Source organism: Hyaena hyaena, unplaced genomic scaffold (genome assembly GCF_003009895.1).
Source record: "Hyaena hyaena isolate Hyena2069 unplaced genomic scaffold, ASM300989v1 scaffold_501, whole genome shotgun sequence".
NCBI lineage: Eukaryota > Metazoa > Chordata > Mammalia > Carnivora > Hyaenidae > Hyaena > Hyaena hyaena.
Window position 1 is genome coordinate 1,324,149 of NW_024081135.1, and position 27,317 is coordinate 1,351,465.

General features: G+C 53.2%; 1 protein-coding gene across 4 annotated transcripts in view; it reads left to right on the forward strand.

Annotated features, from left to right (window-relative positions):
- Window positions 1-27,317, forward strand: part of SLC6A6 (solute carrier family 6 member 6) — an 84,517-nt gene that overhangs the window by 24,126 nt on the left and 33,074 nt on the right. For all 4 annotated transcript variants that reach the window (XM_039254953.1, XM_039254949.1, XM_039254952.1 and 1 more), the window contains 3 exons: window positions 17,069-17,311; window positions 19,231-19,365; window positions 20,682-20,916. In XM_039254953.1, coding sequence (XP_039110884.1) covers window positions 17,083-17,311; window positions 19,231-19,365; window positions 20,682-20,916 — 599 coding nt within the window. In that variant the 5' untranslated portion in view covers window positions 17,069-17,082. The remainder of the gene's footprint in view (window positions 1-17,068; window positions 17,312-19,230; window positions 19,366-20,681; window positions 20,917-27,317) is intronic.

Sequence of the window (27,317 nt, forward strand, 5' to 3'; positions counted from 1 at the left end):
CTCAAGGGGAAGTGACATTCCTGAGGTCACTGCTTGCAGCTGACAATTGACAGACTTAGGTTCCAACTAAAATCTTTTAAGGTGACGCAGCACGGGCAAAAGTGGAACTAGGCAGAGCGTATTTGGGGAACGGGGCCTCACAAGGGGCAGTGCCTACTGGGGAATTCAGAGAGCAAAGCTGGAGAAGCCAGGAGGGTCCCTCCTCTCCACTGACAGCATCGGGGAGGAATTATGTAGCCATTTAGGGGTCGGCAGGAACCGACTGACCAAATAAATAGATGAGTCAATTAAAAAGGACGGATTTCTTGACTATTTATAGGTGTGGCCTAAATCTCAGGCATCCTTGTCCCCAAGGAATAAAAGGAGACTTTCTGATCAGCCAGGCTCTCTAAAGGGTGAATAAGCTGATTACGTCCTGGGCTGCTGTGGGGGATGGGACTTCCCAGGAGGGTCAGGGTGAGAGGCGCTCCCAGGAGGTGGGGCAGGGACGCTGTTCTTTGGACTCCTCCCTTTCCTCTATAGGTTCATTATTAGCCACACCCTAGACTTTAGCCACATTATTAGCCATTAGCTACCTAATTGCTCTCTCGGTGGTATGAATTGCAATAGTTAACAGTTCTTCCTGGCCTGAGGGGCCAGTATTTAGTCACCCCAGCACATATACATAATTAAAAGGAAAGGTCCTTGTAAAGCATGTAGCACAAAGCCTCAGCAAGGTGGATGTTTTTGTTACTGCCATTTTTAAAAAATTTATTCAGAGAGAGAGAGAGAGAACGCACGCACGCGAGCAGGGCAGGGTCAGAGAGAGGGGAAAAGAGAATCCCAAGCAGGCTCTGCACTGTCAGCATGGAGCCCGATGTGGGGCTCAAACTCACGAACTGTGAGATCATGACTTGAGCTGAAGTCAAGAGTTGGATGCTTAGCCTCCTGAGCCCCGCAGGCATCCTTGTTACTGCTGTTTTATAATTGAGGCTGGCCCAGTCAGTACCTGTGATATGGGCCCAGTCCAGAGACCTGGACTCTAATCCTAGCTGGTTAATTTGCAAAATGACATCCCTACCTCCTGCCGGCCTCAGTTTCCTCCCACGTCAGGTGCAGAGGGGGCCCTCCTGGTGTCAGAGGTCATAGGAGATGCCCCCGAACCCAGTGGTTGAGGACCCAGGATTCCACAACCCTGCCTGTGCAACTTTGGTCAAATCACTCAGCCTCTGAGCCTCAGATGGGGTAAGATTCCTCATCCACAGGGTGGTTGGTAAGGACTGGGTGAAAATACCTCACCCAAGTGCCAGGTGCAGAGCCGGGCATGCGTGGCCACTCAACCCAGGGAGCTGATGTTTCCGTCTGGAGCTGGAGCTATGCAGCTGGAGGATTGTCCATTCTTTTAAGGCATTTAGAGTGTGCTTTTTGTTCTATGAGAGTCTGAAAATGTTATAAAGTCTTGTTACCTTTGGACTGATTATAGGAGGAAAGCAAGCAGCAATAATCTGTGAAAAGTGATCTAAGCTTTTAAAATATTTTAAAATAATTAATATTTTTTTAATAATAAAAATATCTAGCATGATTAAAAAATTACTACCAACTTGGGGCACTTAGTAGCATCCGACTTCAGCTCAGGTCATGATCCCTCAGTCTGTGAGGTCGAGCCCCGAATTGGGCTCCACGGTGGTGGTGGGGAGCCTGCCTCTCTCTCTCTGCCCTTCTCTGTGTGCGCTCTCTCTCTTTCTCTCTCTCTCAAAAATAAACTTAAAAAATAACTTAAAAAATAAAAAATTACTACCAGCTAGAATTATAGCAAATGCCCAATGTAGTGCCAGACACATAATGTTAGCTGTAACTATTTTTTGTTTCCAGGATGTGAGAACAGTTGGAATTGGAATGAGAGGTTGCTATGGCGATGATACACCAGGGTCCTCCTCATTGGCTGCCTCCAGCGAGGAGGCCCACCCTCTGCCCCAGAGCATCCTCTGACTGTGGGAGGAAGGAACTAGGATTACAGTTGAGGACTGAGCAATTTGTTTTGCTGGGAGATGGACAGGGGATGGTTAGGGAAGCCTTCCTGGAGGAAGTATCATTTGAGGATAGAGAAGAGCAGGGATATGCATTCCAGGGTCTGAAATGGCCTACAAAAATGCACTGAGATGTAAGAGCCCCGGGCCTCCCAGGCACTGATGTATAGAGGCAGTATGACAAACCTCCTCTGGCTTTGATTCTAAGGGACGTTCCTAATCAATGTCATTTTTGGGGAGTATGCAGTCTCTGGGTACCTGGCTGGGTTGGAAGGGGCATTGTGACCTCATGAGCAGATGTTCTGAGACCCATAGCCAGGGTACTGGGCATCTCTTATACCCTCTCGGGCTTCACGAGAAGCCCAGTTTCCCAGTGTCTGGGGTAAGTCATGTTTGCATGTCCACCTGCGTTCCTATCTGCTGACAGGGCCTCTGTCCCCTTACAGATCCTTACTGAGCTGCCTTCTGTGATTCAAGCCTGTGAGGTCCCCAACAGCTGCAGTTGCCTAGGAAACAGTGTCCAGGGAGAGCACCCAGGAGGGGGAACAGGGGACAAATGTGGGAGCTCTTCACTGTTCTGACCTCAGTGGTCCTGCAGGGGGCCTGGCGGGACTGAGGTCTTTCCCAGAGGCATCCAGCTTGGTGTGGGCCATGGCTCCCCTGGCTGAGAACTACTCCCCCACGCTCCCCACCCCAGATCACCAGTGGGACCCTCTGTTTACCCCCTGTCTCAGTCCAGATACTCACTTGAAGGAGCCTCTCGGCCCCTGAGCTGACTGGAGGTAGGTTGCCGAGTAAACAGGCAGGGCCTTTGTGGGACTTGTGCATGCCCAGAGTCTGAGAAAGAGCTCCCCCAATAAGCTGGTCCTAGGCTTCCAAATAGTAGGAGTGGGCAAGGCAACCAAAAACCTAGACCCTCAGTTGAAACACTAGAGACTGAAGCTCTTGTGCTGGGCCTCAGTTTCCCCACCTGTAAAAGGGGCACGTTAGACCAGCTGATGGTATTGAATTTCATGAACTAGTATACATCCAAAAGACAATTGGGCAGCATTTGCGGCACAAGTTCTGTCTGCTCTCAAGGTCAGGCCACGGGCCCTGTGACTTACATCTCTCCAGCTTGGCGGGCACCACCACCCGCGGGCTGAGGGGCCCCAACACCTCGTGTGCCAGGCCGCCAGCTCCTCTGAGCATCTTCTGCCCATCTGTGGGCAGCTGCCCAAGCTGCTCTCCTGAGCTGACCCCAAGGCTAGGGACGGGAGGTGACAGGAGGCTCCCACACCTGTGCTCAGATCCCCAGGGGGACAGTGGCCCACACCTGCATCATCCTAGCCAGCAAGTCTACTGAGAGCACCCCGCAGAGACACTGGTCTCCCCCACTGTGGGAGAGGAAAGAAAGAGGAGGCGAGGTGTTTAGCATGATGCCCCGCATCTCAGAACTGGCTGACCTGCCCCTGAACCCTGGTCCTGGCTCTGCGAGGTGATCTGTCAGGTGCCATGCCCAGCAGGGCCTTAGCTGTGCGTCCAGGCCGTCACTGGTCTCAGGGAGACTGTGCCTCAATTTGGTCATCGTCCTGATAGCTCCCGTTTTCTTCTGGTCAGAGTCAGCTATATGTATTAGCTCATTTAATGTCTCAGCAACCCAAAGAGGTGGGTACTATTCCTGTCCTCGTTCTATATTTGAGAAAGCTGAGGTGCTGACAGATGTATCTGTGGTGTGTATTTTCTTCTGGGGGAGACGCTGCCTTTGTGGAAGGAGAGGTGGCTGTGTGTGTGTGTGTCGCACATGCAGCTGTGTGTGGGACGGACAGCTGGTGGAAACCACAGCCCAGAGAGGGCAGGGTTTGCCTTGGTCCAGCAGTGGTCACTGCTGAGCTGGGGCCTCCCCAGGGCCTCCTGGGTCCTTGCCTGGGCCGTTCCTTGGGTTTGGGGCGCTGGCATGGTAGGGACAGGTGCTTTTCCTGTTGGGAAGGGCCCACCCGCCGCCTCCACTTTAGGGAAAAAGTGACCCCCTGTGCCGGGGTGACAGGTGGGGGGGAGGGGTTCCCAAGTCCCAAGTGATGTGCCCTACTCTCTACGTCTTTGGAGATGCTGCCTGAGGCCTGCTGTGCCAGATTTTGCCCCCAGGGTAGGTCTCTGATGCTTGTCCCCCCAGGATCCCTGCTCCACCCAGCTCCCTGGCCCAGATAACTCACCTGGCAGCCCCAACCTTTATTTCTCAAACTCCTTTTAACTTAAGAAGCCAATAGAGGGAGTTTTGCCTTGTCCGGGGTTCAATTTCTGTCACGTGCTCACTGGGTAACCTTGGCTCCGTCACATTTCTCTCTGAGCCTCGGTTTTACTTATCTGTAAAATGGGGGCAAAAGTGCCTGGCCCCTAGGAATACTGTAAGGAGCAGTGGCAAAAGGGAATAGGAGAGCCTCTGGGCACATGGTTATGGGGGTAGTCCCTGGACTCGCTGGGGCTGGCGGAAGTGAGAGCCAGCCAGGCCCAGCGCCCAGACAGATACTCATAGTCTGGCAGGGGAGATGGGCTGTCTATGGACACACACGTGCACACAGCTCTGCATGCTCACATGCACTCCCATCAGCCAGGAAGAGTCTCTTTCATCGGTTGACTTTGTTTTCCATGCTACCAAGCCCCTCCCAGTTTGTTAGCACCACTGTTCCCAACCTCACCTCATTCTAAGATACACTTGGGGGGGGCAGTTGGTCTAATAACCTCAAAGATTCAGTTAGGGGAGCTGGGGTGGGTCCAGGCATCTGCAGTTTCAGCCAGAGCCCCAGCCCATGCTGAAGGTCAGGCACCCGTGGTCATCTGGGAGCTCTGCCCAAGAGCCCAGAGGCCTCAGTGAGGGCTGGTTGTACAGATGAGGGGCCCACTTTACAGATGAGCAGACTGAGCTTTCAAAGGAGAACTTGGAACTCTGTCCAGGGTTTCACAGTCTGAGCAGAGCCCAGAACCAGGTGCATGGGGCGGTGACATGAGTCAGAGGAGGCAAGGGGAAAGAATGGGGTGGGCAGGAAGGGCTTCCTGAAGGAGGTGACTCTTGGGCCAGGTCTTCAGGATGGGAGGGATCTACCTAAACATAAGAGAACCCACAGGTTCTCAAGGCACAGGATTGAATCGGACAATGATGGAGAAAACAAGGAGGTCCCGGGATCAGGGAGGACCAGAGGAGAGTTCAGATGGCAGAGAAGGGCAACATCAAGTATAACGAGCTTTGGATTCCAGATGGGGAAATGTAGAGCTTATTCTCCAAGCAGCTGGGAGCCACCAGTAATAGTCCTTGCACTGAAGGCAACGTGGTAGGTGGCAGGGTTTGCTAGAAACAGGCTTGGCAGAACTAGTGGGCACGCCTCTAGGGAGTTTCCAGTGGATGAGGTGGCCTCATTTTGTGTCACTGCATGGGTGGCCGGCAGTGAGGAGGCAGCACCACAGCCCCTACACCACGCTCTCGGCGAACACGGTCGGCGCACTAGCCGAATCTCAGGGAATGGTTGAGAGGGTTGGAGGGTGCCTGGGGGTTGCCCTGGAAGATGGGCTGCATAACTGAGAAATGTGTATCCTCCCTTGAGCCCCTCCACCACTGATATGGATTTTCATGCTGAATTTTTCTTCTAGCCAAGTAATAGCTGCTCTGGGCACCATCTTGTAGCCCTGGAAGTTGCCACAGCTGCTGCACCAACAGCCACCAACCTGACGGAGGTAGATCTGATGCAGTCCAACCGGGTTTGGAATAAGAGCTTTACTTTCAGCCTATGGCACCCACCGTATGCCACCAGCTTGGGGGATCCCACCACCTTCCCGCCTCGCTTTCCCCTGTGAAACGAGGTCCTTTCTTTAGCTCTGATGGCTCATCTGCGAAAGAGGCTGGTGGCTCTTGTTATCTACTATGTGTCTGAGGCCTCAGTTTGCCCATCTTGAAAGTGGGCTTGCACATGCATGTGCCCCTATTCTAAGGCCCCGTTTTGAGCCTTCCAGTTTTTGTGCAGGAGCCACTAGGATCCTGTAGTACCTGCAAACCTTTAGGAGACCCAGGAGAATTCGCTCCAGAGTCCATTTTGGAAGATGCTCAGGGAAAACATTGTTTAATGAAAAATGATTTCCTAAAGATTTTGGGCTCGTCTATCAAAAGAGGGTGAAGTTCTGTAGAGTTGTGTCCATTTTGGGGGAATTGTGCTCAGATGCCGGGAACACACCCCATCTGTCTAGCAGAAGGTGTGCACAGCTAGTTCTTCCTCTGTCGACAGCCCTGCCCGGGTCCTAAACATCTGCTGTTGTTCTTTGCTCTCTCACCCTAGTTGGGGACCGCCCCTCCCCAACAGCTACATGGTAGAAGATATTTACTCCTATGCGGAGTGTTTCCAGAGTTGTGAGTCCTAAAGTTCCATCCAACAAATATTTATAGTGCTGGGCCTTATACCAGGTGTCAGGAAGCAGGCCCTGGGTGACAGTAAGCAGACTATTAAGATATGGGCTTGTGAGCATGGGGACAGAGGTGGTGTGGCCCACACAGCCCATGGGAGGCACTAGAGAGTCCTCATGGCCATTGTCCTGAGGAGTGGCCCAAGGATTACCCATGCGATACTCGGGAAACAGAATGAGCCAAGGCATGGAGGTGTGAGAAAGCCTAGGATGTGTGTGGTTCAGGACCCCCTGGGGATCTCAGGTGGGCTTTGGGTGGTAGAGAAAATTCCAGGCAACAAGCCCCTTTGCTCTGAGAGAGCACAGGCATCAGGGCACTGGCAGCAGACATTGCTAGTTGATCACCATGTCTGTATCACTAAATCTCAAGCTATTTTGTTCCAGAGGCACCAAACTCTCCTCGAGCTACGTTTCTAAGTGAGGGTGAGGTATGGGTGCCGCTAGGAAGGAAGAAGGTCCTTCCTCATTACGTAGAGACATGTTTAAAAGAGGAACAGGGACCTTGTTTACAAACATTTACTGACCTAGGAGCCTTCACACACTGTAGGTGGGATATTATACCCATCTTACAGACGGTAACACTGAGGCTTAGAGAGGTGACTTCCCATGTCCTTTCAGCAACGCGTGCTTTGACTGTTTCCATGGAGATGTGACTTCCGGCAGAGGCCTGTGTGAGGGAGTTGGTGACTGGCTCTGAGTGGGTGTTGGGCCATAGACGTGCCCTTAGCTGGCCTGGCCACTGAGAGCCTGTCTCTCTCCTGTTTCTATAGAGCTCGGGAGGGGCTGCCTTGTTTGCTTTTCACAGCCAGTGAGAGGAGGGCGGCTTTAGGGTTCTTAGAGCTTAAAGGGGAAGTTTGCGGAAATGGAAACTGAGCTTTTCTTTTCTCTCATGTCTCTTTTTTTGTGGGCTCCAGAAATAATCCTGGGTTCTACAGAGCCCGCCTCAGGATCATGGTAGACCCCACCCCACCCCCACTTCCGGCAAAACCGGGCTGAGGCCTGGGGTGGTAGCGAAGCGGACGGGAGAGTGACAGGCTGTGGCTGGTGAGTCAGTGCCAGGCGACCGTTGCCTGCTGACTCACTGCCCTGGGCACCAAAACAGGCCCTGAGCGCCCCCGTTAGACATCATGGCGGCCCTCCTCCATCTGCCCACTTCCTCTCCTTTAGCCAAGCTTCAGTTGTGGCGGTGTACGCTCAGAATCGACCCGAGTGGCCCTGGGGTCTGAGCCCGCTCAGACAGAATCCATGAGATGGGACTGTTCGCGGATGTCCGCCTTCTCCCAGGAGCCTGGGTCCCCCAGCCTGCGGGGCCTAGCCCGGAGGGCGTCCCAGGGATCTGCTCCTTGAAGCTCCCCTCATTCACCCTCCACCAGAAGCATACCTCCTGTTCTCCTTGTAATGTTTGTGTTACTTGGACAAGAAGAGTCCCTCCCCTCTGTTTCTGGACATTAGCACCCTGAGGGCAGGGAGGTGACCTTGTCCAGCAGTGGCCCTGGGCCAGCAGCTTAAGTAGGTGCTCAGTTAGCATGGGACATTTGAGGCTTTCGCACCCCACTGTCACAGGTAGGTGCCTGCACGGCACGGGGAAGTCACTTGTCTCAGATTATAGCATCAGAGGCTGACCCTGTTCTTTCCAAACCCATGGGCTTTACCCGTGGAGAGGTCCGGACTCCATGTACAACAACATTTTCTTCTCTGTGACACTGGTGTTGGGCCCCTTGGCCAAGGGGAAGGAGTTCTGGCCACCCATCCTTCGGGGATCCCTCTTCATAAAGAACAGCGGTCGCCTTCAGCCAGTCCTGCAGGTACTGGCACATGATGAGGGGGCTGGGTGGCTCCGGGGTGTCAGGGGTAAAGGACTCAGGTTCTCTAGGTCCCTACTACCAGTAGCTGACAGGGAAGCTGGAAGGGAAAAGTCCAGAGGGAGCCCTTGAATTCCCTCCCCGAGTGGAAGGGAGGGCTTGTCAGGCCGACAGGGACAAGCAGGGGCTGTGTAGTTGAGTCCTCACTGAGCACAAAATACTCCAGGGGCCCCCACCAGCCTCTGGATAAATCCAGCTTTTAACCCTGGCCTCCAGACATGGCTTCCTCTCTCGGTCACCCTATCCCCCATTTCCCTGTGCTCTCTGTCTCACACTGGCCGTTCCCTGCTCTGAGAACACCATTCCCCCAGATGTTTGCACGCAGACCTCAGTTTCAGTGTACTTGAAAGTGTGGACCCCGAAGCCCATTGTTTGGGTTCGGATCCCGGCTTGTGTGACTTTACGTAAGTGACGTCACTCCTCTGGGCCTCACTGCTTCATCCAGGCTGCTGAGAGTACCTGAAAGGGTGTAACTCAGGGCCTGCCCAAGGCCAGTCCTCAGCGAGCATCTGGTGTCATGAAACCTTGCCTCCTCAGAGGGGCCTCACCAACTCCTGTGTCCCTGTCCCCTACACCTCATCCTGCTTGGCTGTCTTCTACATGCTGGTCTTGCTTGTAAATATTGATCTTTCCTTCCGGAAGGTCGGCTCCTAGGGGCCCCCAGTCCCTAGAGCAGTGCCCGGCACTTAGTAGGGTTAGGTTCTCAGGAAGTGCTTACGCAGCAGTCACGGCTTGCCAGGGCAACCCTCACTCTGTTCTGTCCCTGGACTTCCCAGATGCACAGGGGCAGGGCTTGGCCCTCATGACCCAGTGGAGCCAGATCTAGACCCAGCCTTTTGACCCCTAGTTCATTGCCCTTTCCCCTGACTCAGTGGGCTGCTTGCCCCATGCCTGGGGTGTCTTTGTTGTGGGTGTGTGTGTGGTGGGTGCCCTGCTTGCCCTCATCCTGGGGGCCGTACCGGCCATCCTGCCCCTACACCTCTACCCACCCCCTGGCCCCGCCTGCTGCCCCCCCCAGAACCCTCCCCCTCACTCCCATGCAGCTTGCTGCCGTCTTTTTTGTTTCTTCTCTGTTGGCCGCCTGTGGTTCTCTGGGCTTTGGGTCAGTGCTTGCCACCTCCAATGAGATAAGAAAAATATTTGGACCCAGTCCCTGGACCTTTCACCTGTAAACATTTTTGTGAGGACAGGAGGACAAGGTGGCTGTGCATTGGGCCCACATCCTGCCCGCCGCCCGTGTTGTCCCAGAGGCCAATGCTCTGCAAAACTTGTTCACTCTCACCTACTTTTCTGCAAATCACAGAGCAAGAGGTAGGACTTGTCCTGGTAGGACCCTGTCCAGAGGCCACCTTGTCTCTTGGTGTGGAGTCAGGATCCGGGTTCAAATCCTGACCTTTGGCCTCATGGCTGTGTGACCTGGACCCTTCCCTAAGCTTCAGCATCCCGTTCTGTGACAAGGGGAGCATCTGCAAAGCTTGGGGAGAGGTAGACACCTAACGTAGTTGAGGGTTAATAATGAGCCAGGCGAGGCTCTCCCAGCAGCAATGAGGGGTCTTTGAGGGTGGACCTGAGTTTTAGTGGGGTGGGGGGGTTCCAGTTAGATCAGGGGAGGGAAAGAACCAGAACCCCAGACGCTGAGCCCCAGGTAGGCAACAAGCCCCCTCCCCAGAGATGTCACGCTAAAAACAATTCCCCAAGCGGCATTCACTTTCACTAGGACCAGAATGTGGTCGCTCATTGTTCAGCATTGTTCCGGGCGAAACAATGCCAGGCTTCCTGGATGACCTCACTGGGGGAACCAGTGGGCCTGCGGGGCCCGGCTGCTCAGCATCCCCAGGCAAGTCTGCCCTGCCCTTTGCTGCGGCCACCTCGGGTGACCTGGGGTAATGGCGTAACCGGGGCCACAAGATGTTTTAGAAATGAGAAAACATATATGCAGCAGCTGGAGCTGAGGAGGGCTGCCTATGGCTGGAGCCCCGCCTCCGGTTTGCCGCAGGCCCTACTCCTCCCCGAGGCCTCCCCGCCTCCCCACTGCACACTGTCTTTTGTGGCCAGGCCCTGGTAGGCCGTTGAGATAGTCATGCATGCGTTTTCCCGAGATACAGACAGATACACACGACAGAAGGATACAACCACGTGGTTCAATCAGACGATTACATCTTTTAAAGGTGTACCTTCCGAAAAACAAAAATAAAAACCTTTCTTTGAGTAACTTCAACTTCCTCTTCAGAAACAGCTACTCCTAGGGTGTAGGGTGAACTCGTACTCTTGGCACACCTCGTGTTTTTGTTTGGTTGGTGTGGGGGTGCTTAATTTTTTTTTAATGTTTATTTATTGATTTTGAGAGAGAGAGAAGAGAGAGAGCAAGGGAGGAAAGGAGAGAGAGGGAGTGAGAGAGAATCCCAAGCAGAGTCTGTGCTGTTTTCTCAGAGCCCGATGCAGGGCTTGATCCAGTGGACCATGAGATCATGACCTGAATTGAAACAGAGAGTCGGCTGTTTAACCGACTGAGCCACCAAGGTGCCCTGTTTCTGGTTGTTTTTTTTGTTTTTATTTTCTTTGTTTTTGTGGGTTTTCTGTGCATAGTTTTTCAGTGCTTCCTAGGGCCAGGATGGGACCTAAGGAGCATGGCCATGGCAGACATAACTAACTGACCCCAGCCCTCCTACTCACTGAGCCTGTCCTTTGCCTGGGATCTGTGGACACCATGCTTCGAAGGAGCCCCTTCAGATTTATCAGAGAAGTCTGGGAGGCTCTCCTTGCCTGCTGGAGGAAACCTCTGGTCCAGAGTGCTGTGTGTCCTGGCCACCAATGCCATTTCATCAGCCTATCCAGCCCTTCCCTACGGCCCCGGGCCCAGGCAGTGACGGCTCCCCAGGTCCCCAGGCCCCACCCCATCTGTGCCCTGCGGCTCCTCACTTCCCCGTTTGCCCTCACAAACTTCCCCAATGTGTCTGGTCCAGCGGCATGAAGTGGACTTAAAGGCACCAGGCCTGATTTCACTTGGTCACCTTGCAGGTGATCCACAATGGCCGAGTGCTTGAGAGTGTGTGACAGAGGCTGAAACAGAACTGCGAGCCGTTTGAAGCGTCCACGGCCTTTTACTTGCTGTGTGATTCTGGACGGGTGACTTCATCTCTCCAGGCCTTGTCAGCAAAATAGGGACTGGAATGGCTCCCATACAGGGTTAACTGAGAAAATGCTTGCAAAGCACTTAGCACTCTGCTAACTAAATGCGTGTGTAGTCAATGCTTAATAAACACAGCTTGCTTGTTTTCGTCTTTCTAAAACACTCAGGATATGATGCCTGCCACACAGTATTAATAAAATTCCAATGGGGTCAGCTGTTTTCTTCAATAATAGCTGATATTTTTTAGTCACTTAACACGTAAGAGACCCTGTGCTGAGCATTTTACAGGCGTCATCCCACTTAATCCCTATGAGGGGAGTTCGTATAACCAACGAGGTACAGAGAGGTTGTTACCTGCTCAGCGTCACACAGCTGGATCCTAGCCTCAGTGAGCCCAGAACGCAGGCTCTGGAGTAGACAGTGGGAACAAAAGGAGAGGATACAACCCTGCCCTGGAATACTTAATTCCACAGTGAGCCCAACAGGACATTGCCATTTGGGTCTCAGGTTTTTCCACCTCTAAGATGGGTGGGTCATTCAGGTCTCCTCTGGGAGTCTAGGTGCCACTTGCCTAACCCCCAGAGACTTGCTGAGAAACACTTACTGTCCATTGAGGCCCAGAGATGGAACTCAGAGGCTGACTGTGTGCTATTGTGTATACCTTTAGGGGTGGAGGGATTCTAAAGAAGAAACGGCCAAGTATACCTGCCCTTTTATTTTGAAAACCTGGTAGATCCTTGTTGACTGGTAATGTCCATGACAATGAGACTGAGGTCCTCATTCTCTTCCAGAGTCTTGTGTGTTGTGTTTATTTGTTTGTTTGTTTGTTTGTTTAATGGGAGAAGCTTCAAGTTCTGCTGGGGAGTCTGAGAACTTCTCAGGCAAGGGCTTGCTTTCACCACAGCCTTGGATGCAGCGACTGCAGTCTCTGCAGCTTAATTCAAGGTCCAGCCAGCTGGCATCTGGGCACCTGGGGCCAGAGTGATTGGGAGGGCCTGGGAGGTGGGCAGGACACCCCATCCCTGCTCTGTACTGCGGTACCTCTAGCCTTTTCCCTCTGGCCTCACCGTCTCCATCTGCTAACAGTGCAGAGGTTGCCTCCTTTCTAGCTATGCTCCAGTGCCTTCGGCGTTGGGCAGGTCAAGGTGGGAATTCCAGCTTCAGTCCGCTGTGTGCATAGCCCCAGGAATGCCACTCACTTCCTTACTCGAGCTTCAACTTCCTTCGTGGGTAAAACAGTGCTAAAAACCTCTTCCACAATAAAGCCATTTGAGGGGTCAATAGACCACTATTGACAACTCAGCACAACATGTAAGTACCCCACTTCTAGTAGTTTTAAGTGGGGGAGAAACAAAGGAACGTCTGATAAATCCATGGCGTTGCTGGCACCAAGTCCAGTCGTGCCAGAGCTGACCGGGTGATCTGTAAGTCGGTCTTCAGGCACAGCCAGTTGTGGCCTTGACCCCTGGAACAGAGACCAGGAGAATTTCAGCTGGGCAAGGAGGGAGCCTTAATCCTGGAGCCTCTGTATCAGAGCCGATTCTAATGCCGATTCTAATCGCTCGTAGCTGTAATAACCAAAGAGGAAGCTCTTAAAATGGGGAATTATGTATCAGGGCTACAAAATAGCCCTGGGCCTGGCGCCAAGGAAAACAGCTCTTGGCGGCCAGCGGGCTGCTGGAATGCCTAGGAGGGGGCTTGTTCCTAAGTGCTCACTGCACCGTGGGGTGGGCCGTTGTGGGGTGGTGACAGGTGGGAATGAGTGGGCCTCCTCACGAGTCTGCAGAGATGGATGGAAGTAGTCCAGGGAAGGTGTTGTCCGAGATTGGGCTGGGCTGGCTGAGGGATAGTTGGCAAGGCTGAAAGTTCGGCACACGCATGACGGTGACTGTCACTACCAGGTGTATGACCTCAGGAGTGTCACTCGGCCTCCCTGAGTCTTGCCAGTCTCACCCTAAGTAGAACCAGGGCCTTGCATAACCCAAGGTCAAGGTGGACCCGATAAGAATTATGACAGTAACAACAGCAATACAGCAGCTACTATATAAGGAGTACTTGCTACTTGCCACACACTGTTCTAAGTACTTTCCAGGTGTTCTCGCCCCCCCCTGTTCAGCCCTCACAATATCCCCGTGAGGCGGGCGTGATTATCCCCATGTCACAAGGGAGGACACGAGAGACTGGAGAGGTTGAGTAGCTTGCCCGAGGACACCCAGCCAGGAAATGGCTGTCAGCCTCTAGGCCAGGACTCCCCCTCCAGTTCCTGCGGGGGGTCAGGTGCCACCAGAGGGTTTGGCACAGCCGTGTAAGGAGCCTGGAGCTGAGGCGTGGGATGAGCAAAAGAAAGCAGTTCTGTGGGGGCAGTGTCGCCAGGAGAAGGGAGAATGGAGAGGTTGTGTTTCCTTCTCCGAGCAATGGAGGGCTGGAGTGGGGGGCGCGTTCTGGTCTGCTGCGCCCTCTGCGTTGCCCTCCGCTGCTGCACCGAGAAGTTTGGGGAGCTGGGATGTAGCAGCAGGGAGACCTGGGAGGAGGCTGTCGCAGATGCCCAGGCAGGAGCTATCAGGGCCCCTGAGCCCGCTGTTGCCATGGCGACAGAGAGATGTGGGTGGATTCCAGGAATGTACAGGAGGCGGAAGCCTAGGGTCTTGGTGCAACTGGCTTTTACAGTCATGGGGCTGGTCAGGCACCACAGACGGGCTTGGAATGAGCCCCCTGATCCCAAGGCAGGCTGCCTGCGCCCAGACCTGGCCTCACTGGGGTGTGGGTGAGTCCTGGGTGAGGTCATGGACCGTGGCCTGACAGCAGGGAGCCAGAGGCAGGGCCACTGGCTGTGTGCTCCTGAAGGACACGTGGGCTTGTATTCGTGGCACCCATGGTGAGACCAATGACATGACAGAAGAACACATCCCTGGATGCACTTGGGATGAGGAGAGGGGAAACCCCCATAGCGCCAGATGCATGACAGGCCCCAGCTGTGCCTCATTCAAGTCCTAGCCCACATCCTGGCTCAGTCACGGGCGTTGGGAAGACGTGGTCCTGAGTGGAGAGGGGTCTGGAGGTCTCACCTCGTGGGAAACAGGAGCCTGGAGCAGAGGCTCTCGGGAAACATGTTGCTGCCCCCCACCCCTGCAATTCTGCTGGGTTCTCTGAGTGCCAGCCTGGCAGGTGGTTTGGGGGCCCGGAGGGCAGAGCCAGGACTCAGGGTAGCCATGGGGAAGCAGCCCCCGGCTCTAGTGTCCTGCTGGCGGAGAACTTCCACCATCCCCAGCTGCCTGTGTGAGCCGAAGCTGGCCGCCTCCCCCCTCTGCCCAGCTGACCTTGTCAAGTGCCTTGCAGCTCCAAGATCCAAGGAGAGCCTGAAAGGGCGGAACCGACCCTCTTGGTGAGGAGGTTCAGGGGTCATTCCCTGAAAAACATCTTCACTAGGAGGGACTTGAGTCCAACATCCTTCAATTATGCTCCCAGCCAGCCAGCCCACAATGGGCTGCTCAGATAACCATCGGGGGCTGCACACATCAACGCTAGAACAATGCTGGCCGCTGGGGCTATTTTTACAGTAGCCGTACGCCTGGCCGAACCCCCACGTCGCCCCGAGGGAGCAGGGCAAAGAAAGGCTGCGCGGATGCCGCCGCCAGTCTGCGCTCCAGGGGACAGAGGAAGGGCTCAGTGAGCGCCCGGCGGCTCCAGGAAGCCTTTTCTTGGTCTGCTCATGGCCAGATAGCGAAACAATTGGGGTCCCCCACCCCGAGCCGGGGAGAGGAAGGAGGCGTGGGGGAAATGGGGGTTCTGTTGTGCTTTTGTGCCTCTGCCTTTCAGAGCACGGCCCCTGTGGGTCTGTCAGCTGGAACCAGGCAGTACACCCTCTCTGCACACCCCAGGTCCTCAGGCAGCCCCCACCTCACCCTGCCTGGACTGCCTTCCGCACCAGGCAAGGTGCACAGACTGAGACCCCCGCTGGCATCCAGGCTGGGAAGTGAGAGCAGCTGCTTGCAGGCCCCACCCTGGGCACCATTTGCACATCAGTTCTTACCTGCCGACCTCCTACACTCCAGGTTCTGGACACCGCAGTAAATAAGACAGGTCTTCGTCGCCACGGAGCCTCTGTTCTTGGCAAGGTGGAGACTATTAACAGGGAAGCCAGGACGTGGACAAGACAGTGTCATGTAGTGCTCAGCACCTCGACGTCTCCCACTGGAGACATCCTGTGAGCTGGGTGGCAAGCCAACCAGGGTGCACTCGGGCGATAGGGCCACGTCTGGTCCAGCTGATGGTTCCCTTGAGGGATGTGAACCCCAAGTGGGCTGATGACCTTCATGTGTTTTCAGAAAACCTAGAAATCTTGACTTCTCTCTGTTATTTCCATGTTGGCCACGAGTTTGGATCATGGAGACAAATATCATTCCAGGCTATTTGGCTATGAGTTTGTCCCACTTTTTATTCTGCAGATAATGAAATGGCGGCTCAGGGAGGGGTGGGTAGGCCCCCTAAATCTGGCTTCCCCAGTGTAGCTGTCTTCCCTGGCCCTCCGCCTTGTGGGGGTAAACCCTCAGAGGCACATTCTCCCCCTGGGCTGGGGACTCACGGTGCTCTAACCTCAAAGCCAAGCTAGCACAGGGGTTAGGACCCAGGGACCTGAGAACTAGAGAGAGAAGGTGTTGTTCTGCCCTGGCTGGTGGCAGACTCTGCCTCTAGAATGGTGCCCTAGCCAGAGTGCACTGAGCATGATCCTGAACAGCTCCTGGGGACTTGGAGATTTGACCTCTTCTGGGGCCTTCCATTGCTGAACCCAACAGGGAGTCAAAGAGTAAGGGAGCCTGGGTGACACAGGGGTTAGGACAAGCCAGAGAGTGGCTAGGGAGGGATGGACAAATCGAGATTAACTTCTATTCTTCCATTAGCCTCACAGTGGGCCTCAGAGATGTGACTGGCTAATGAATTGCAAATATTTCATACACATCTGTTTTCTGTACTTTGATGGAAACCTCATTTTTCAATACTGTGTCCATTCCAGCTTGAAACCCCATTCCTTATTCATTTATGTTTAATCTTTCTATTTCTTTCTTTGTTTCTTTGTTTCTTTCTTTGTTTCTTTGTTTGTTTGTTTGTTTGTTTCTCTCTCTCTCTCTCTCTCTCTCACCTATTTTTTTAAAGCTGGGAACAGACACCTCCTGTGGCCAGGCACTGTGCTGAGTCTCAAATGAAATGGGGGCCATCGTTGTCTAGGCAAATCTGAAATTTGAGACCATATCTGTGCACTTCTAGAAAATCCAAGCAGGCTGTTATTGGGAAGTTACCTTAGAATTGCCTGGGGTGTGTCATATTTTTGTAGAGGTGATGCCAGCGTTGGGGTGGTCTCATGCTTCTCTGCCTCCAAGTGCAGAATGAGTAAGGTGTGACATTTGGAGACTACAAACACGGGGTCCCCGTGCCTGGGGGAAAGGAACCTGTCAATTCCTGAGTCTTGAGGTCCCCGATCACCTAGAGGGGTCCACATCTCCCAGGACATTGTCAGAGCAGTGGATAGACAGGGGCTGGCAGGCTCTGCCACAGGTCTGGGCACATGAGAGCCAGCTTGTGGGTGAGAAAGGAGACAGACCAGCCGTTCCTCACTGAGCACACGCTGTCTTCTGTTTTGTCCCTCTTAGAAAGCAAGGAGGATATGGCCACCAAGGAGAAGCTGCAGTGTTTGAAGGACTTTCACAAAGACATCTTGAAGCCGTCCCCAGGGAAGAGCCCAGGCACGCGGCCTGAAGATGAGGCAGAGGGGAAGCCCCCTCAGAGGGAGAAGTGGTCCAGCAAGATCGACTTTGTGCTCTCTGTGGCTGGCGGCTTTGTCGGCTTGGGCAACGTCTGGCGCTTCCCGTACCTCTGCTACAAAAACGGTGGAGGTAAGCCTGGACTGGGCGGAGAGTGGCATTGGAGGAGTGTGGGGCTGGACCTCCGGGTTCCCTCAGTGCGTGCCCCGCTTCCCCAGGCCCCCGCCCAGACCTCCCCCAGGTTGGCCTGCTCCCTCCCACCCTATCTCGGAGGCAAGAAATGAGCACAACTGGGAGTCAGGTGAGGTTCCATCAGGGTCTTGCTGTACAACCTCAAGGAGGTCCTTTAGCATCTCTCAAGAGAGGCATTGAGGCCAGGCCCATGTGTCCCAGGCCTCAGGCATATATATGGCCCCTTCATAAATTCCCCCAGATCTACCTGCATATTCTTTTTTTTTTCTTTAAGTTTACTTATTTATTTTAAGAGAGAGAGAGAAAGAATCCCAAGCAGGCTCTGTGCTGTCAGCATGGAGTCCGATGTGGGGCTTGAACCCACAAACTGTGAGATCATCACCTGAGCCAAAGTCAGATGCTTAATCGACAGAGCCCCCCACAGGCCCCTGCTTTGGCTTTTTCTAACTTCTTCCAAATGTACTTCAAAAGTAGGCTTTGTTCCCACCCCCACAAATGGAAAACCAGTATCATTTGCCGTGATTGAAAGGTATCTAGGAAAAAACATACTGTGAAGATATTTTTAGTTCTTCCTTTTGAATTAAAAATTTTGCTCCCATTTCCTTGAGATATAATTTACATCTAACATTTATTAGCTTAAATGTGTACAACGTAACGCGGTGATACGTGTGTGTGTGTGTGTGTGTGTGTGTGTGTGTGTGTGTTGCTACATGATCCCACAGTAAGTCCAGTTACCATCCATCACCTCACATAGTTAGACATTTTTTCCTTGGGATGAGAACTTCAGATTTCTTCTCGCAGAGACTTTGAAGTACGCAGTACGGGACTATGAACTACCATTGTCATGCTGTACGTTATGTCCCCAGAACGTAGACCTTGAATCTATATCTTCGACCACCTTTGAAGATAATTTTTTTTAAATGTAAATGGGTGCTTGGCTAGTTGGCTGGTTTAGGTGTTTTGGTTCAGGGTTTTGGTGTTTTGTTTTGTTTTTGTTTGTTTATTTCCACCTGCTGAAGGCTCTGAGCTAGAACCCTCTCTTGTCTGAGGTACCACAGTCGGGCAGCATGTGCCAGAGACCTTCTCCCTGGTGCAAGGAGAGGGCTTATAGAACCCCTGGCCAGTGCTCAACCCCCATGACGATGGCCCGCAACCAGAGGCTTAGGCTTGGCAGCAAATGGCATGCTATGTGCCGCCCTAGTTAGGAGAAGCACCTTTGGGGAAATTCTGCCTTCGAGCCTGGTTTCTTAACCTTTTTGTAGGTCTCAGGCACCTTTGGGGCTCTGATGAGTGCCCTAGATGCTCCCCAGAGCAAAGCACATACACATAGACCCAAGTTGCCCACAGTTTCAAAGGGTTTATGGACCCGCTGAAGCCATTAGTGGACACCAGGTAGGAACCCCTGCCCTGGCTCTTTGCCCTCCTCCTCCCCTGGCTCTCACCCCCAGCTGGAGCCTCTCACTTCTTGCTTCTCATCACTGCACCTTCCCAGCCAGTTCTTGGCATCCTGCCCCGGGCGGGCCTGGGGAAGGCTGGGCACAGGCTTCAATGAGGAGGTCGTATTTGCGGTGGACAGATGTGGGGAAGGCAGGTAGGTAGCTGGCACAGCTGAAGCAAAGGCTTAGAGGCTTCACAAAGCACCTGTGGGCTTGAAGAAGGTGAGAAGGCACGCTGGATAGGTGATGCCCACTGACAGGTGGGCAAGGCCCCCCGGAGAATTTTCAGCCAGGTGCAAGAGTTTGGCCTTTATCCCTCACATCCCTCACTCATTCTCTCAGATTCCACTGGCCTGAAGGGCTTGGGAGGGGCCCCGGTGGCAGCCCCAGGCTGTCTCTTACCCCACTTTGCTCTCTCTACAGGTGCGTTTCTCATACCGTATTTTATTTTCCTGTTTGGCGGTGGCCTGCCTGTGTTTTTCCTGGAGGTAATCATAGGCCAGTACACCTCTGAAGGGGGCATCACCTGCTGGGAAAAGATCTGCCCCTTGTTCTCTGGTGAGTGTGGGACAAAGGTCACCCGGGGCCTGGTGTACATCGGTTCAGCAAAGTTTTATTGAGCACCTATTGTTTGCCAGGTACATTGGAGCCTCATGCAAGTCCACTTGGCACTGTGCCTGCCACAAGGTAGCAGGCAGTTGGGGCGTCAGTCCTGTGGTGCCATGGCTCACGGTAGCTGCCCAATACACACTCTCGCTGCTCCTGCCTCCCTGTGCTGTCGGAGCATCGCTGTGTAGCAGCTGCTCAGCCGTACAGGGCAGAAGACAAGCACTCAGATTCAGGAGTCTGCATGGTTTCACGTCCTACGTGCTCCCCTCGCTCGAACCCTTGTGACTCAGGGAAAGTCCCTTAATCTCCTTGTGCCTCAGTCTCCCCATCTATAAAATGGAAATAGTGTGCTTACTTCAGAGGGTTGCTATGGAGACAAAATGACTTTGCTATGTAAAAGTGCCTTGTAAACATGCTGAGCGCCAAGTTAATGGTAATTTTATTTTTATTATTATTATTATTATAACATTTACTCCTATGCCTAATACCTAGTGTGCACTCATAAAATAATCAGTGTTAGGATTATAATTGGCAGAGGTGGGAGGGTGCATGAGTCTGTTCATTCATTCATCTGTATAAACCTATCCATCCATGCAGTAAACTTTCTTCAGTTAGTCAGTTAGACCAGCCAGCCATCTGTCCATCTACCCATCCACTCAGTCATCCATCCATTCATCCACCATCCATACATAAATCCAACATATTGACTATCCATCCATCAACCCAAGATCTATCCATTCAGCTGTCTGTCCAACCAAACATCCTTCCATCTACTCAGCTATCCATCTCCCCATATATTCATTGTTCTATCTGACCCCTTATACGTCCTTCCCTTCATCCAGCTTATCAGACCATCCATTCTTTCACCCATCCATCCATCGGCCATCCATTCATTCATCCTATAAATATCTGCTGGTCATTATTTTTAAAAATTTTCTTTAATGTTTTTTATTTATTTTTGAGAGAGAGACAGAGTGAGTGGGGGAGGGGACAGAGAGAGAGAGAGGGAGACACAATCTGAAGCAGGCTCCAGACTCTGAGCTGTCAGCACTGAGCCCAACACACAGCTCGAACTCAGATTGGGAGATCATGACCTGAGCTGAAGTCAGACACTTAACCGACTGAGCCACCCAGGCACCCCTATTTGCTGGTCATTATTGAAGGGCCCCGTCTTACCCCAGCCCTGGGGATTCTGGGGTTGAATATGTGGCCATGGTGGGTCTGGCCTCCCTCCTGATGCTCTTCTTGCTTGCCCACCCCCATAGGCATCGGCTATGCCTCCATCGTGATCGTCTCCCTCCTGAACATATACTACGTCATCATCCTGGCCTGGGCCACATACTACCTGTTCCAGTCCTTCCAGTCAGAGCTGCCCTGGGCCCACTGCAACCACAGCTGGAATACGCCCCAGTGTATGGAAGACACTATGCGCAAGAACAAGAGCCTGTGGGCCACTCTCAACACCAACAACTTCACCTCACCCGTCACCGAGTTTTGGGAGTAAGGCCATCTCACTGAAGGCAGGAGGGAGGAGGGCCTGGGTGGGGGCCCGAGAAGACAGCCCATTCCCTCATCTTCTCCCCAGGGATGTAGCAGCCACTATCTTGGGGTGGATGAAGGGGAAGGAGGGTGCAGATTTGGAGATCAATCCATGCCTTTGGTCTCAGACAGGCCTGGAACCGAATCCCAGTTCTGCCATTTTACTGGCCGTTTGACCTTCGGCAAGTCACTGCCCCTTTCTGAGCCTCAGTTTCTTTAACTGTCAAATGAAGGGAATGAATCGTTCCTACACCCGTATGCAGGTATATGTACTTCTGTTGTCTGACACTGATGTAGTTGTCTTAATGTATTTTAGAAAAAAAATATATAGTTAACACATCAAACCTGTGTTGCACAGAGAAAAATGCATATATGAAGCTGAAGTAGTTACTCAAGTGAAAAGGTGAGTAGATAGAGCGAGGACATATGTCTCAGTTAGCTTTTGCTGTATAACAAGCACCCCCAAACTTGGTGGCTTTAAACAACAACCATTTATTTGGTGCATGGTTCTGCTGATCGGCAGTTCGGGCTGAGCTTGGCTGGGCAGTTCTTCCGGTCTTTGCTGGGCTCCTTCATGGGCAGGTCAGCTGTAGGATCTCAGGATAGCTCTTCTGGGGATTAGCTGGCTATTGGCTGGGGTGCCGGGCACAACTGGTCCATATGGGCCCATCACGCAGCCAGCTAGCCTGAGCCAGGGGCCTGTTTACAGGAGGCTCAGCATTCCCAAAACAATGGATGGGAAAGCCCCAGCACAGGACCTCTTTTCAAGCCTCTGTTCCATTTTCATTAATGTCCCATTGGCCAAATAAAACCACAGGCTAGCCCAGATTCAAGAGGTGGAAGATAGGTTCTACATCTTTAGGAGAGGCGTGGAGAGCTGTGGGCGTTTTTATGGTTTACCACAATGTAGTCAGCACCTACAGGCACATAGACAGAGACAGATAGCAGAAAGGCAGAATGTGGAAACCTGAAGCTTGGGTAGCTCTTAGCTGATGTCTGAGGGAGTCCTTTGTTGTTGTTGTTGTTGTTGTTTTTATTTTTTTAAATGTCTTTATTTTATTTTGAGAGACAGGGACAGAGGGAGTGAGTGGGGAGGGACAGAGAGAGAGGGAGACACAGAATCTGAAGCAGGCTCCAGGCTCTGAGCTGTCAGCACAGAGCCGGACACGGGACTCGAACCCATAGACTGTGAGATCATGACCTGAGCCGAAGTCGGACGCTTAACCGACTGAGCCACCCAGGTGCCCCCAGGAGTCCTTTGAACACAGTGCTTGGAGGCCAACCAAAAACGTCCTCGGGCATCAGTTTCCGCTGCTCTTCATGAGCTGTTAAACTTGGGGTTCAGCACCTGGGTATGACCCCGATGGTCCTGAATATGACTGAGATAAGTCTTTGCCTGGATGGTGAGAGCCGGGGGCAGGAGACACTAGTAAGGAAGGGGGTGGTCCCCCATCATCATGAGATGATACTCCTCTTTGTGGGTGGCTTTGGGGTTTCCAAGGGTCTTCCCCCCTCTTAGAGGCTGGCCCAGGAACAGGCCCACAGGAGAGGGGGTTGCCTGCTGACCAGCCCCAGCTGTGCATTAAGGCCGGGGCCAGAAATCATGGGCAAGATAGGGTCCAGTGGCCCACTCTCAGGAGATCCATGTCGCTGCTGTGACATGCAAGCCTTCGGTCTCTGCTCACAAGGCCCTAGGCCTACTTGCACAGGGGCTCTCTCTCTCTCTCTCTACATATTTTCCACTCACAGACAGGAGGGCATTACAAGCCTATTTGTCACCCACTCCATGCTACCGCCTCTGGGCAGCTGAGTTTACAGACAAAGAAATGCAGGCACCACGTACTTCTCACTTGAGTGGGGCCCAAAACCACAGCTTCTGTGCTCTCGGCTGTTCCTGGCACCGCCTAATCACACGCGGTCCACCCCCTACCCCCCAGGAAATGGGCACCCAACCAGCCACTTGGGTGTCTGCTGGGACCACATTACCTCGGGCATTGGTTGGCCACCTGGGTCCGAACCCTCGGTCTGCTGCCCCTAGCAGGTGCTGTTTCCTCTCTGGGCCCTGATGTTCTCCTCTGTACTTGGGGAGATCATAGCACTGCCCTTCCAGGGATGTAGGGCTGCCCTTCCTGAATGAGATGGCCAGCCCTGAGAAGCTGCGTGAGAAATGGGGGCCGTTTGAACTTATTTGAGTGCTCTCATAGTGGGTAAAACTGCCCTCTAGGGACATTTGGGGCTCAAGTGATCTGCCCTTCAGAGGGACTAAGAATGGCCCCTTCTCAAATGCCCCCCGACCATCAAAATTGGTTCTCCTTCCCCCTCTCTGCTAGCATCAGCCTGAGGGCTCTTGGGAAGGAGCTCACATGAGCGATGAGGTCCTCAGGGTGTCTCCCCATGCCTTCTCACCTGCCTGTCTCCCACACTCAGCCCTCCCTGGGGCCTCTAGGGCTCCAGCCTTCTAGCATCCCTATCCTGAGTGCCCAAGCTGCCCTTCCTGGCCTGGAAGCCATGAAGACAGGATTTATCTTTGGAAATGTCTGGAGCCCGCAGGCGGCTTCTGAAGGCTCACATGGCCTGGATGCTCACCCACAGCACCCACAGATCTCTGGCTACCTGCCCGGTGCTCAACTTCTGCTCCAGCCTTTGGGTCCTAGCAGAGCTTGGTGAGCCCACCTGAGCATTCCCAAACGGCTTACCCTCTTTCTGGAACCCTGAGGAGGACTGGGGTCCGCACAGTAGGAGTGCGGAATGTAGGCTTATTTGAGAAGACCAGGCGGGCCACCTGCATGAGCAGAGGCTGGGGCCAGTGAGTGGGGCGGGGCTTCAGCACAGTGCAGCCCTGGGCCAGGTGCTACGGGCGACAAGGGCCTGGCCCCTAGCCTTTAAGAGCCTTTCCTTCTCCTACATGTGAAAGAGGGGAAAGGAGGGAGAACTAATGGCTCCCACGAGTGCTGTGCGGGACTTGTCCCTTTCGTTGCATTTCATCTTTGGAGAGGCGCCTCAAGTAGGGAAGTCCAGGATTCATCCCAAATTCCTTCCCCTCACAGCTCACACCCAGCCACAGGTGCCCTTGGCTTTCCCTTTCAAGTGTATCCATGTCTGACCCCTCTCCCCACTCGCACTCCCCCCACCCTCCATGGGAGCCCCATCATCACTCTCCCAGACCCCAGTGCTGGACTCTCGTCTCCATGCCTTACCCTTGTATCTCTGCAGTCAACTGTGAACCCAAATGTAGCATTTCTCAGCCCAGAACCCTCTCCTGGCTTTTCCCATACTATGATCTCACTCAGCCAGAGGGGATTAAGTGAGGGTGTTTCAACACAGTGAGTGCTCACTGATTCTTCTTACTGATTCCATGTCTGTATCCATTTAGCTTTGTAGCCAAGAGCAGCAAGTTAACTCCCCCTCTCTGGCTTATTTTCCTCCTCTGCAAATGGAAGGGCCATATGAACTGGGCTTTGAGGCATGAATAGGAGCTCACAAGGCTGAAAAGGAAGAAGAGACATTCTGGGTGGAAGGAACAGCCCATGAAAAGAGGCATGGCATTCTGAACACACACAAGTGTTTGGGAACAGTAAAGTCACCAGTCTGGCTGGAGCATAGGATGCATGGGGCCAGGAGAAGGTTTGAGGCCTTGAATGTTAGCCTGGTAAGTTTGAGCTTTGAGCTTTGTTCTCTAGGAGGGGGAACCATAGAAAGTATATGAAGGGGAGTGACATGAGTGAATCTATATTTTGGATACTGCTCAAGGAACACAGTAGTGGCAGAGAGACTAGGGTATATATTAAGCACCAACTATATACAGGGCCTCACGGGGTTCAGGCATCAGTGGGTCTGAGTTCCCTTTGGGGTAAACATAGCTTCTATGATTTCCCTTGAAAATAGTCACCAGCCCTACAGTGACTAGCTCTGGGGCTTCCATTAGGAGAGGCTTGCTGGGACATTATTGAGGTATCACTGACCGGTACCATTACTCTCAAAAGGCTGGTTGCCATGTCCCTCAAGCCAGAGCCCAGCCCCAGCCATCGTTTCCCTCCATGTCTCTTACCTGCAGCAGACGTGTAGGTCTTCGAGGTGTCCCTGCCCTCAGCAAACGATGCCTGATGGGAGCGCTCCAGGAATCGAGATAACAGGCACTGTGAAAGCAGGACTTCCTTATGGCCCTGGACAGGGAAGGACCTTGCTGATCATCCCTGCAAGCCGCCCCACCCCCTTCAGTCTCACTAGAGGAGGTAGTCGGGAACAGGGGTCATGTTCCCATCCGTCAAAGCAGGGAGGCCGACTCTGGCCACCACGGATCCCAGCTGCAGGACCTCAGGCCAGTGACTTCACCTCTCTAAACCTCGGTGATGGACAGCAAGGTTCCAACACCTTCACAGTCTGCATCTGTAAAGAGCTAAGACAAAGGACATGCTAAGGACAGGGCCTCTAGTCACAGCTCGTTGGGCATGACATTGAGGACCAGAGAGGTTAAGTGGCTTGCCCAAGGTAGGCAGCTAGACAGGCAGCAGGGCTCCCGGACCTCACTTCTGACACCAGACACCACCTCCAGCGCCTGTGTCCCCACCAGTTGCAAATCCATGGTCACAGGTAAAGTTGTGCCGTGTGCGTGTGTGACCCACGCGTGGGGTCTTCTCTGGGCCTGGAGCCCCCGTGCTCACCCTGTCTGCAATGCTAAAGCACCATTCTCAGCAGGAGCTGGGGAGATGTGCCCTTCGAGGTCCCCATGAAAGCCGCCTGGGCCCCTGAGACAGTCATTTCATGCTGGCTTTATAATTGGACTCCGAGTTGCTGCTGTGTGATGAAAAACAGCTTCTGCCCCCAGATAACCTCTCCTGCTGGTCTCTGCTCTGGGGTCCTCTCCTCTCTGTCCCGAGGGTCCTGCTTCACCCCAGCCCTGGCAGACAGGCGGGGCCAGATCTGGCCCAATGCCCTCCATCAGGCCGGAGCCGTGCCTTCCTCCCTCGTTCCCCCTGGGAGCTCAGCACGTATCATTAGACTTTATTAGAATCAAAGAAATGAGTCATATTTGCAAACAAGCCATGCTCAGCCAATCTTCCCCTGCAGCTGTCGGAAGGAGGAGGCGGTGGAGAGAGACTTGTGTGGCCCCATGCTCGGCGAGGAAGGGCTCTTTTATAATTGTTGCCTCCGCCAGTCTCCAGGGAAGAGCCCTGGCCAATAAATGGCTGGCCGGCAGTCAAAAGGAAACGATTTGGCCCACTCAGAGGACGTATTTACATCTCTGAGTGCCGGCTGGACGGCAGCGGGGCGGCCGACTCAAAACAGACGTCCAGCGATTCTTTTTTGGATCCCACCCTGGAATGAATCATTACTATTCTTGGACAAGAATGCAGCTCACCTCTGGGCCTCCTCCCTCTGTATAAGAGATGCAGGGAAGCCTGGGGTGCTGCAGGCCCTCGCAGGGGCCAGCAGAGGACTTGGCACACAGTGGGTTCATCCTCGGGGCAGCATCAGAAAAGGGGAACCGGGCCCAGGGTTGATTTTTATCTGGGTGATTTCAGGTGAATTCCTGAACCTCTCTGAGCCTCAGTTCCCCCATCAACCAAATGGGTACAAGTAACTTACTCGGTTAATGTCTGTTGAACAAGTACGATGTGCCAGGCACTGCTCTGGACCCAGCAGTGAGCAGACACATGCCATGCCTCCAAGGACATGTCACGGCAGTAAGATAAATAGACATTACACAGATAACACAAATATAATTGTAATATAGGAGTGATGATCCGTGATGAAAATTAAATCCAGAGCAGGGGAAGGAAAGCGACCAAGGATGCTATTATCACACGAAGGCCAAGAGAGTCTGCCCTGGTGAAGTAGTATTTGAACAGAAACCTGAAGCAGGGAGGGCACTGGCCTGTCTTGTAACACATGGCTGGGGAAACAACCAGTTCAAAGGTCCTGAGGTGGGAATGTGCTCAATCTATTCAGGGATCATAGTGGCTGAAGGGGCCATATGGAGGATGAGGTTCGAGATGGGACCACAATATGTAAGCTTGTCCTGGACACTTGACACGTCCCCGTGTCTACCTGTGGTCCCAATGTCATTATTAATAGGTCTGAATGACAAGACTATTTGGTCACCTTATTCAAGGCAAGAAGAGATGCAGGCAGCTTGGGAGGGCCTCGTTAGCCAGGTAGGTAGGAGCCATGGGAGGATGTGGAGCAGAGGAGGGGTGTGACCTGACGGGTATGGACACATTCTCCCTTAATGAGAACAGACTTGGGGGAAGGGTGACAGTGGAGTCGGGAAGGCGAGTGGGAAGTCTGCTGAAATAGCTCTGGGAAGCAGGGGGGGCCCAGACAGGAGGGGTGGCAGTGCTGGGGCCATCAGGCTAAAGTTT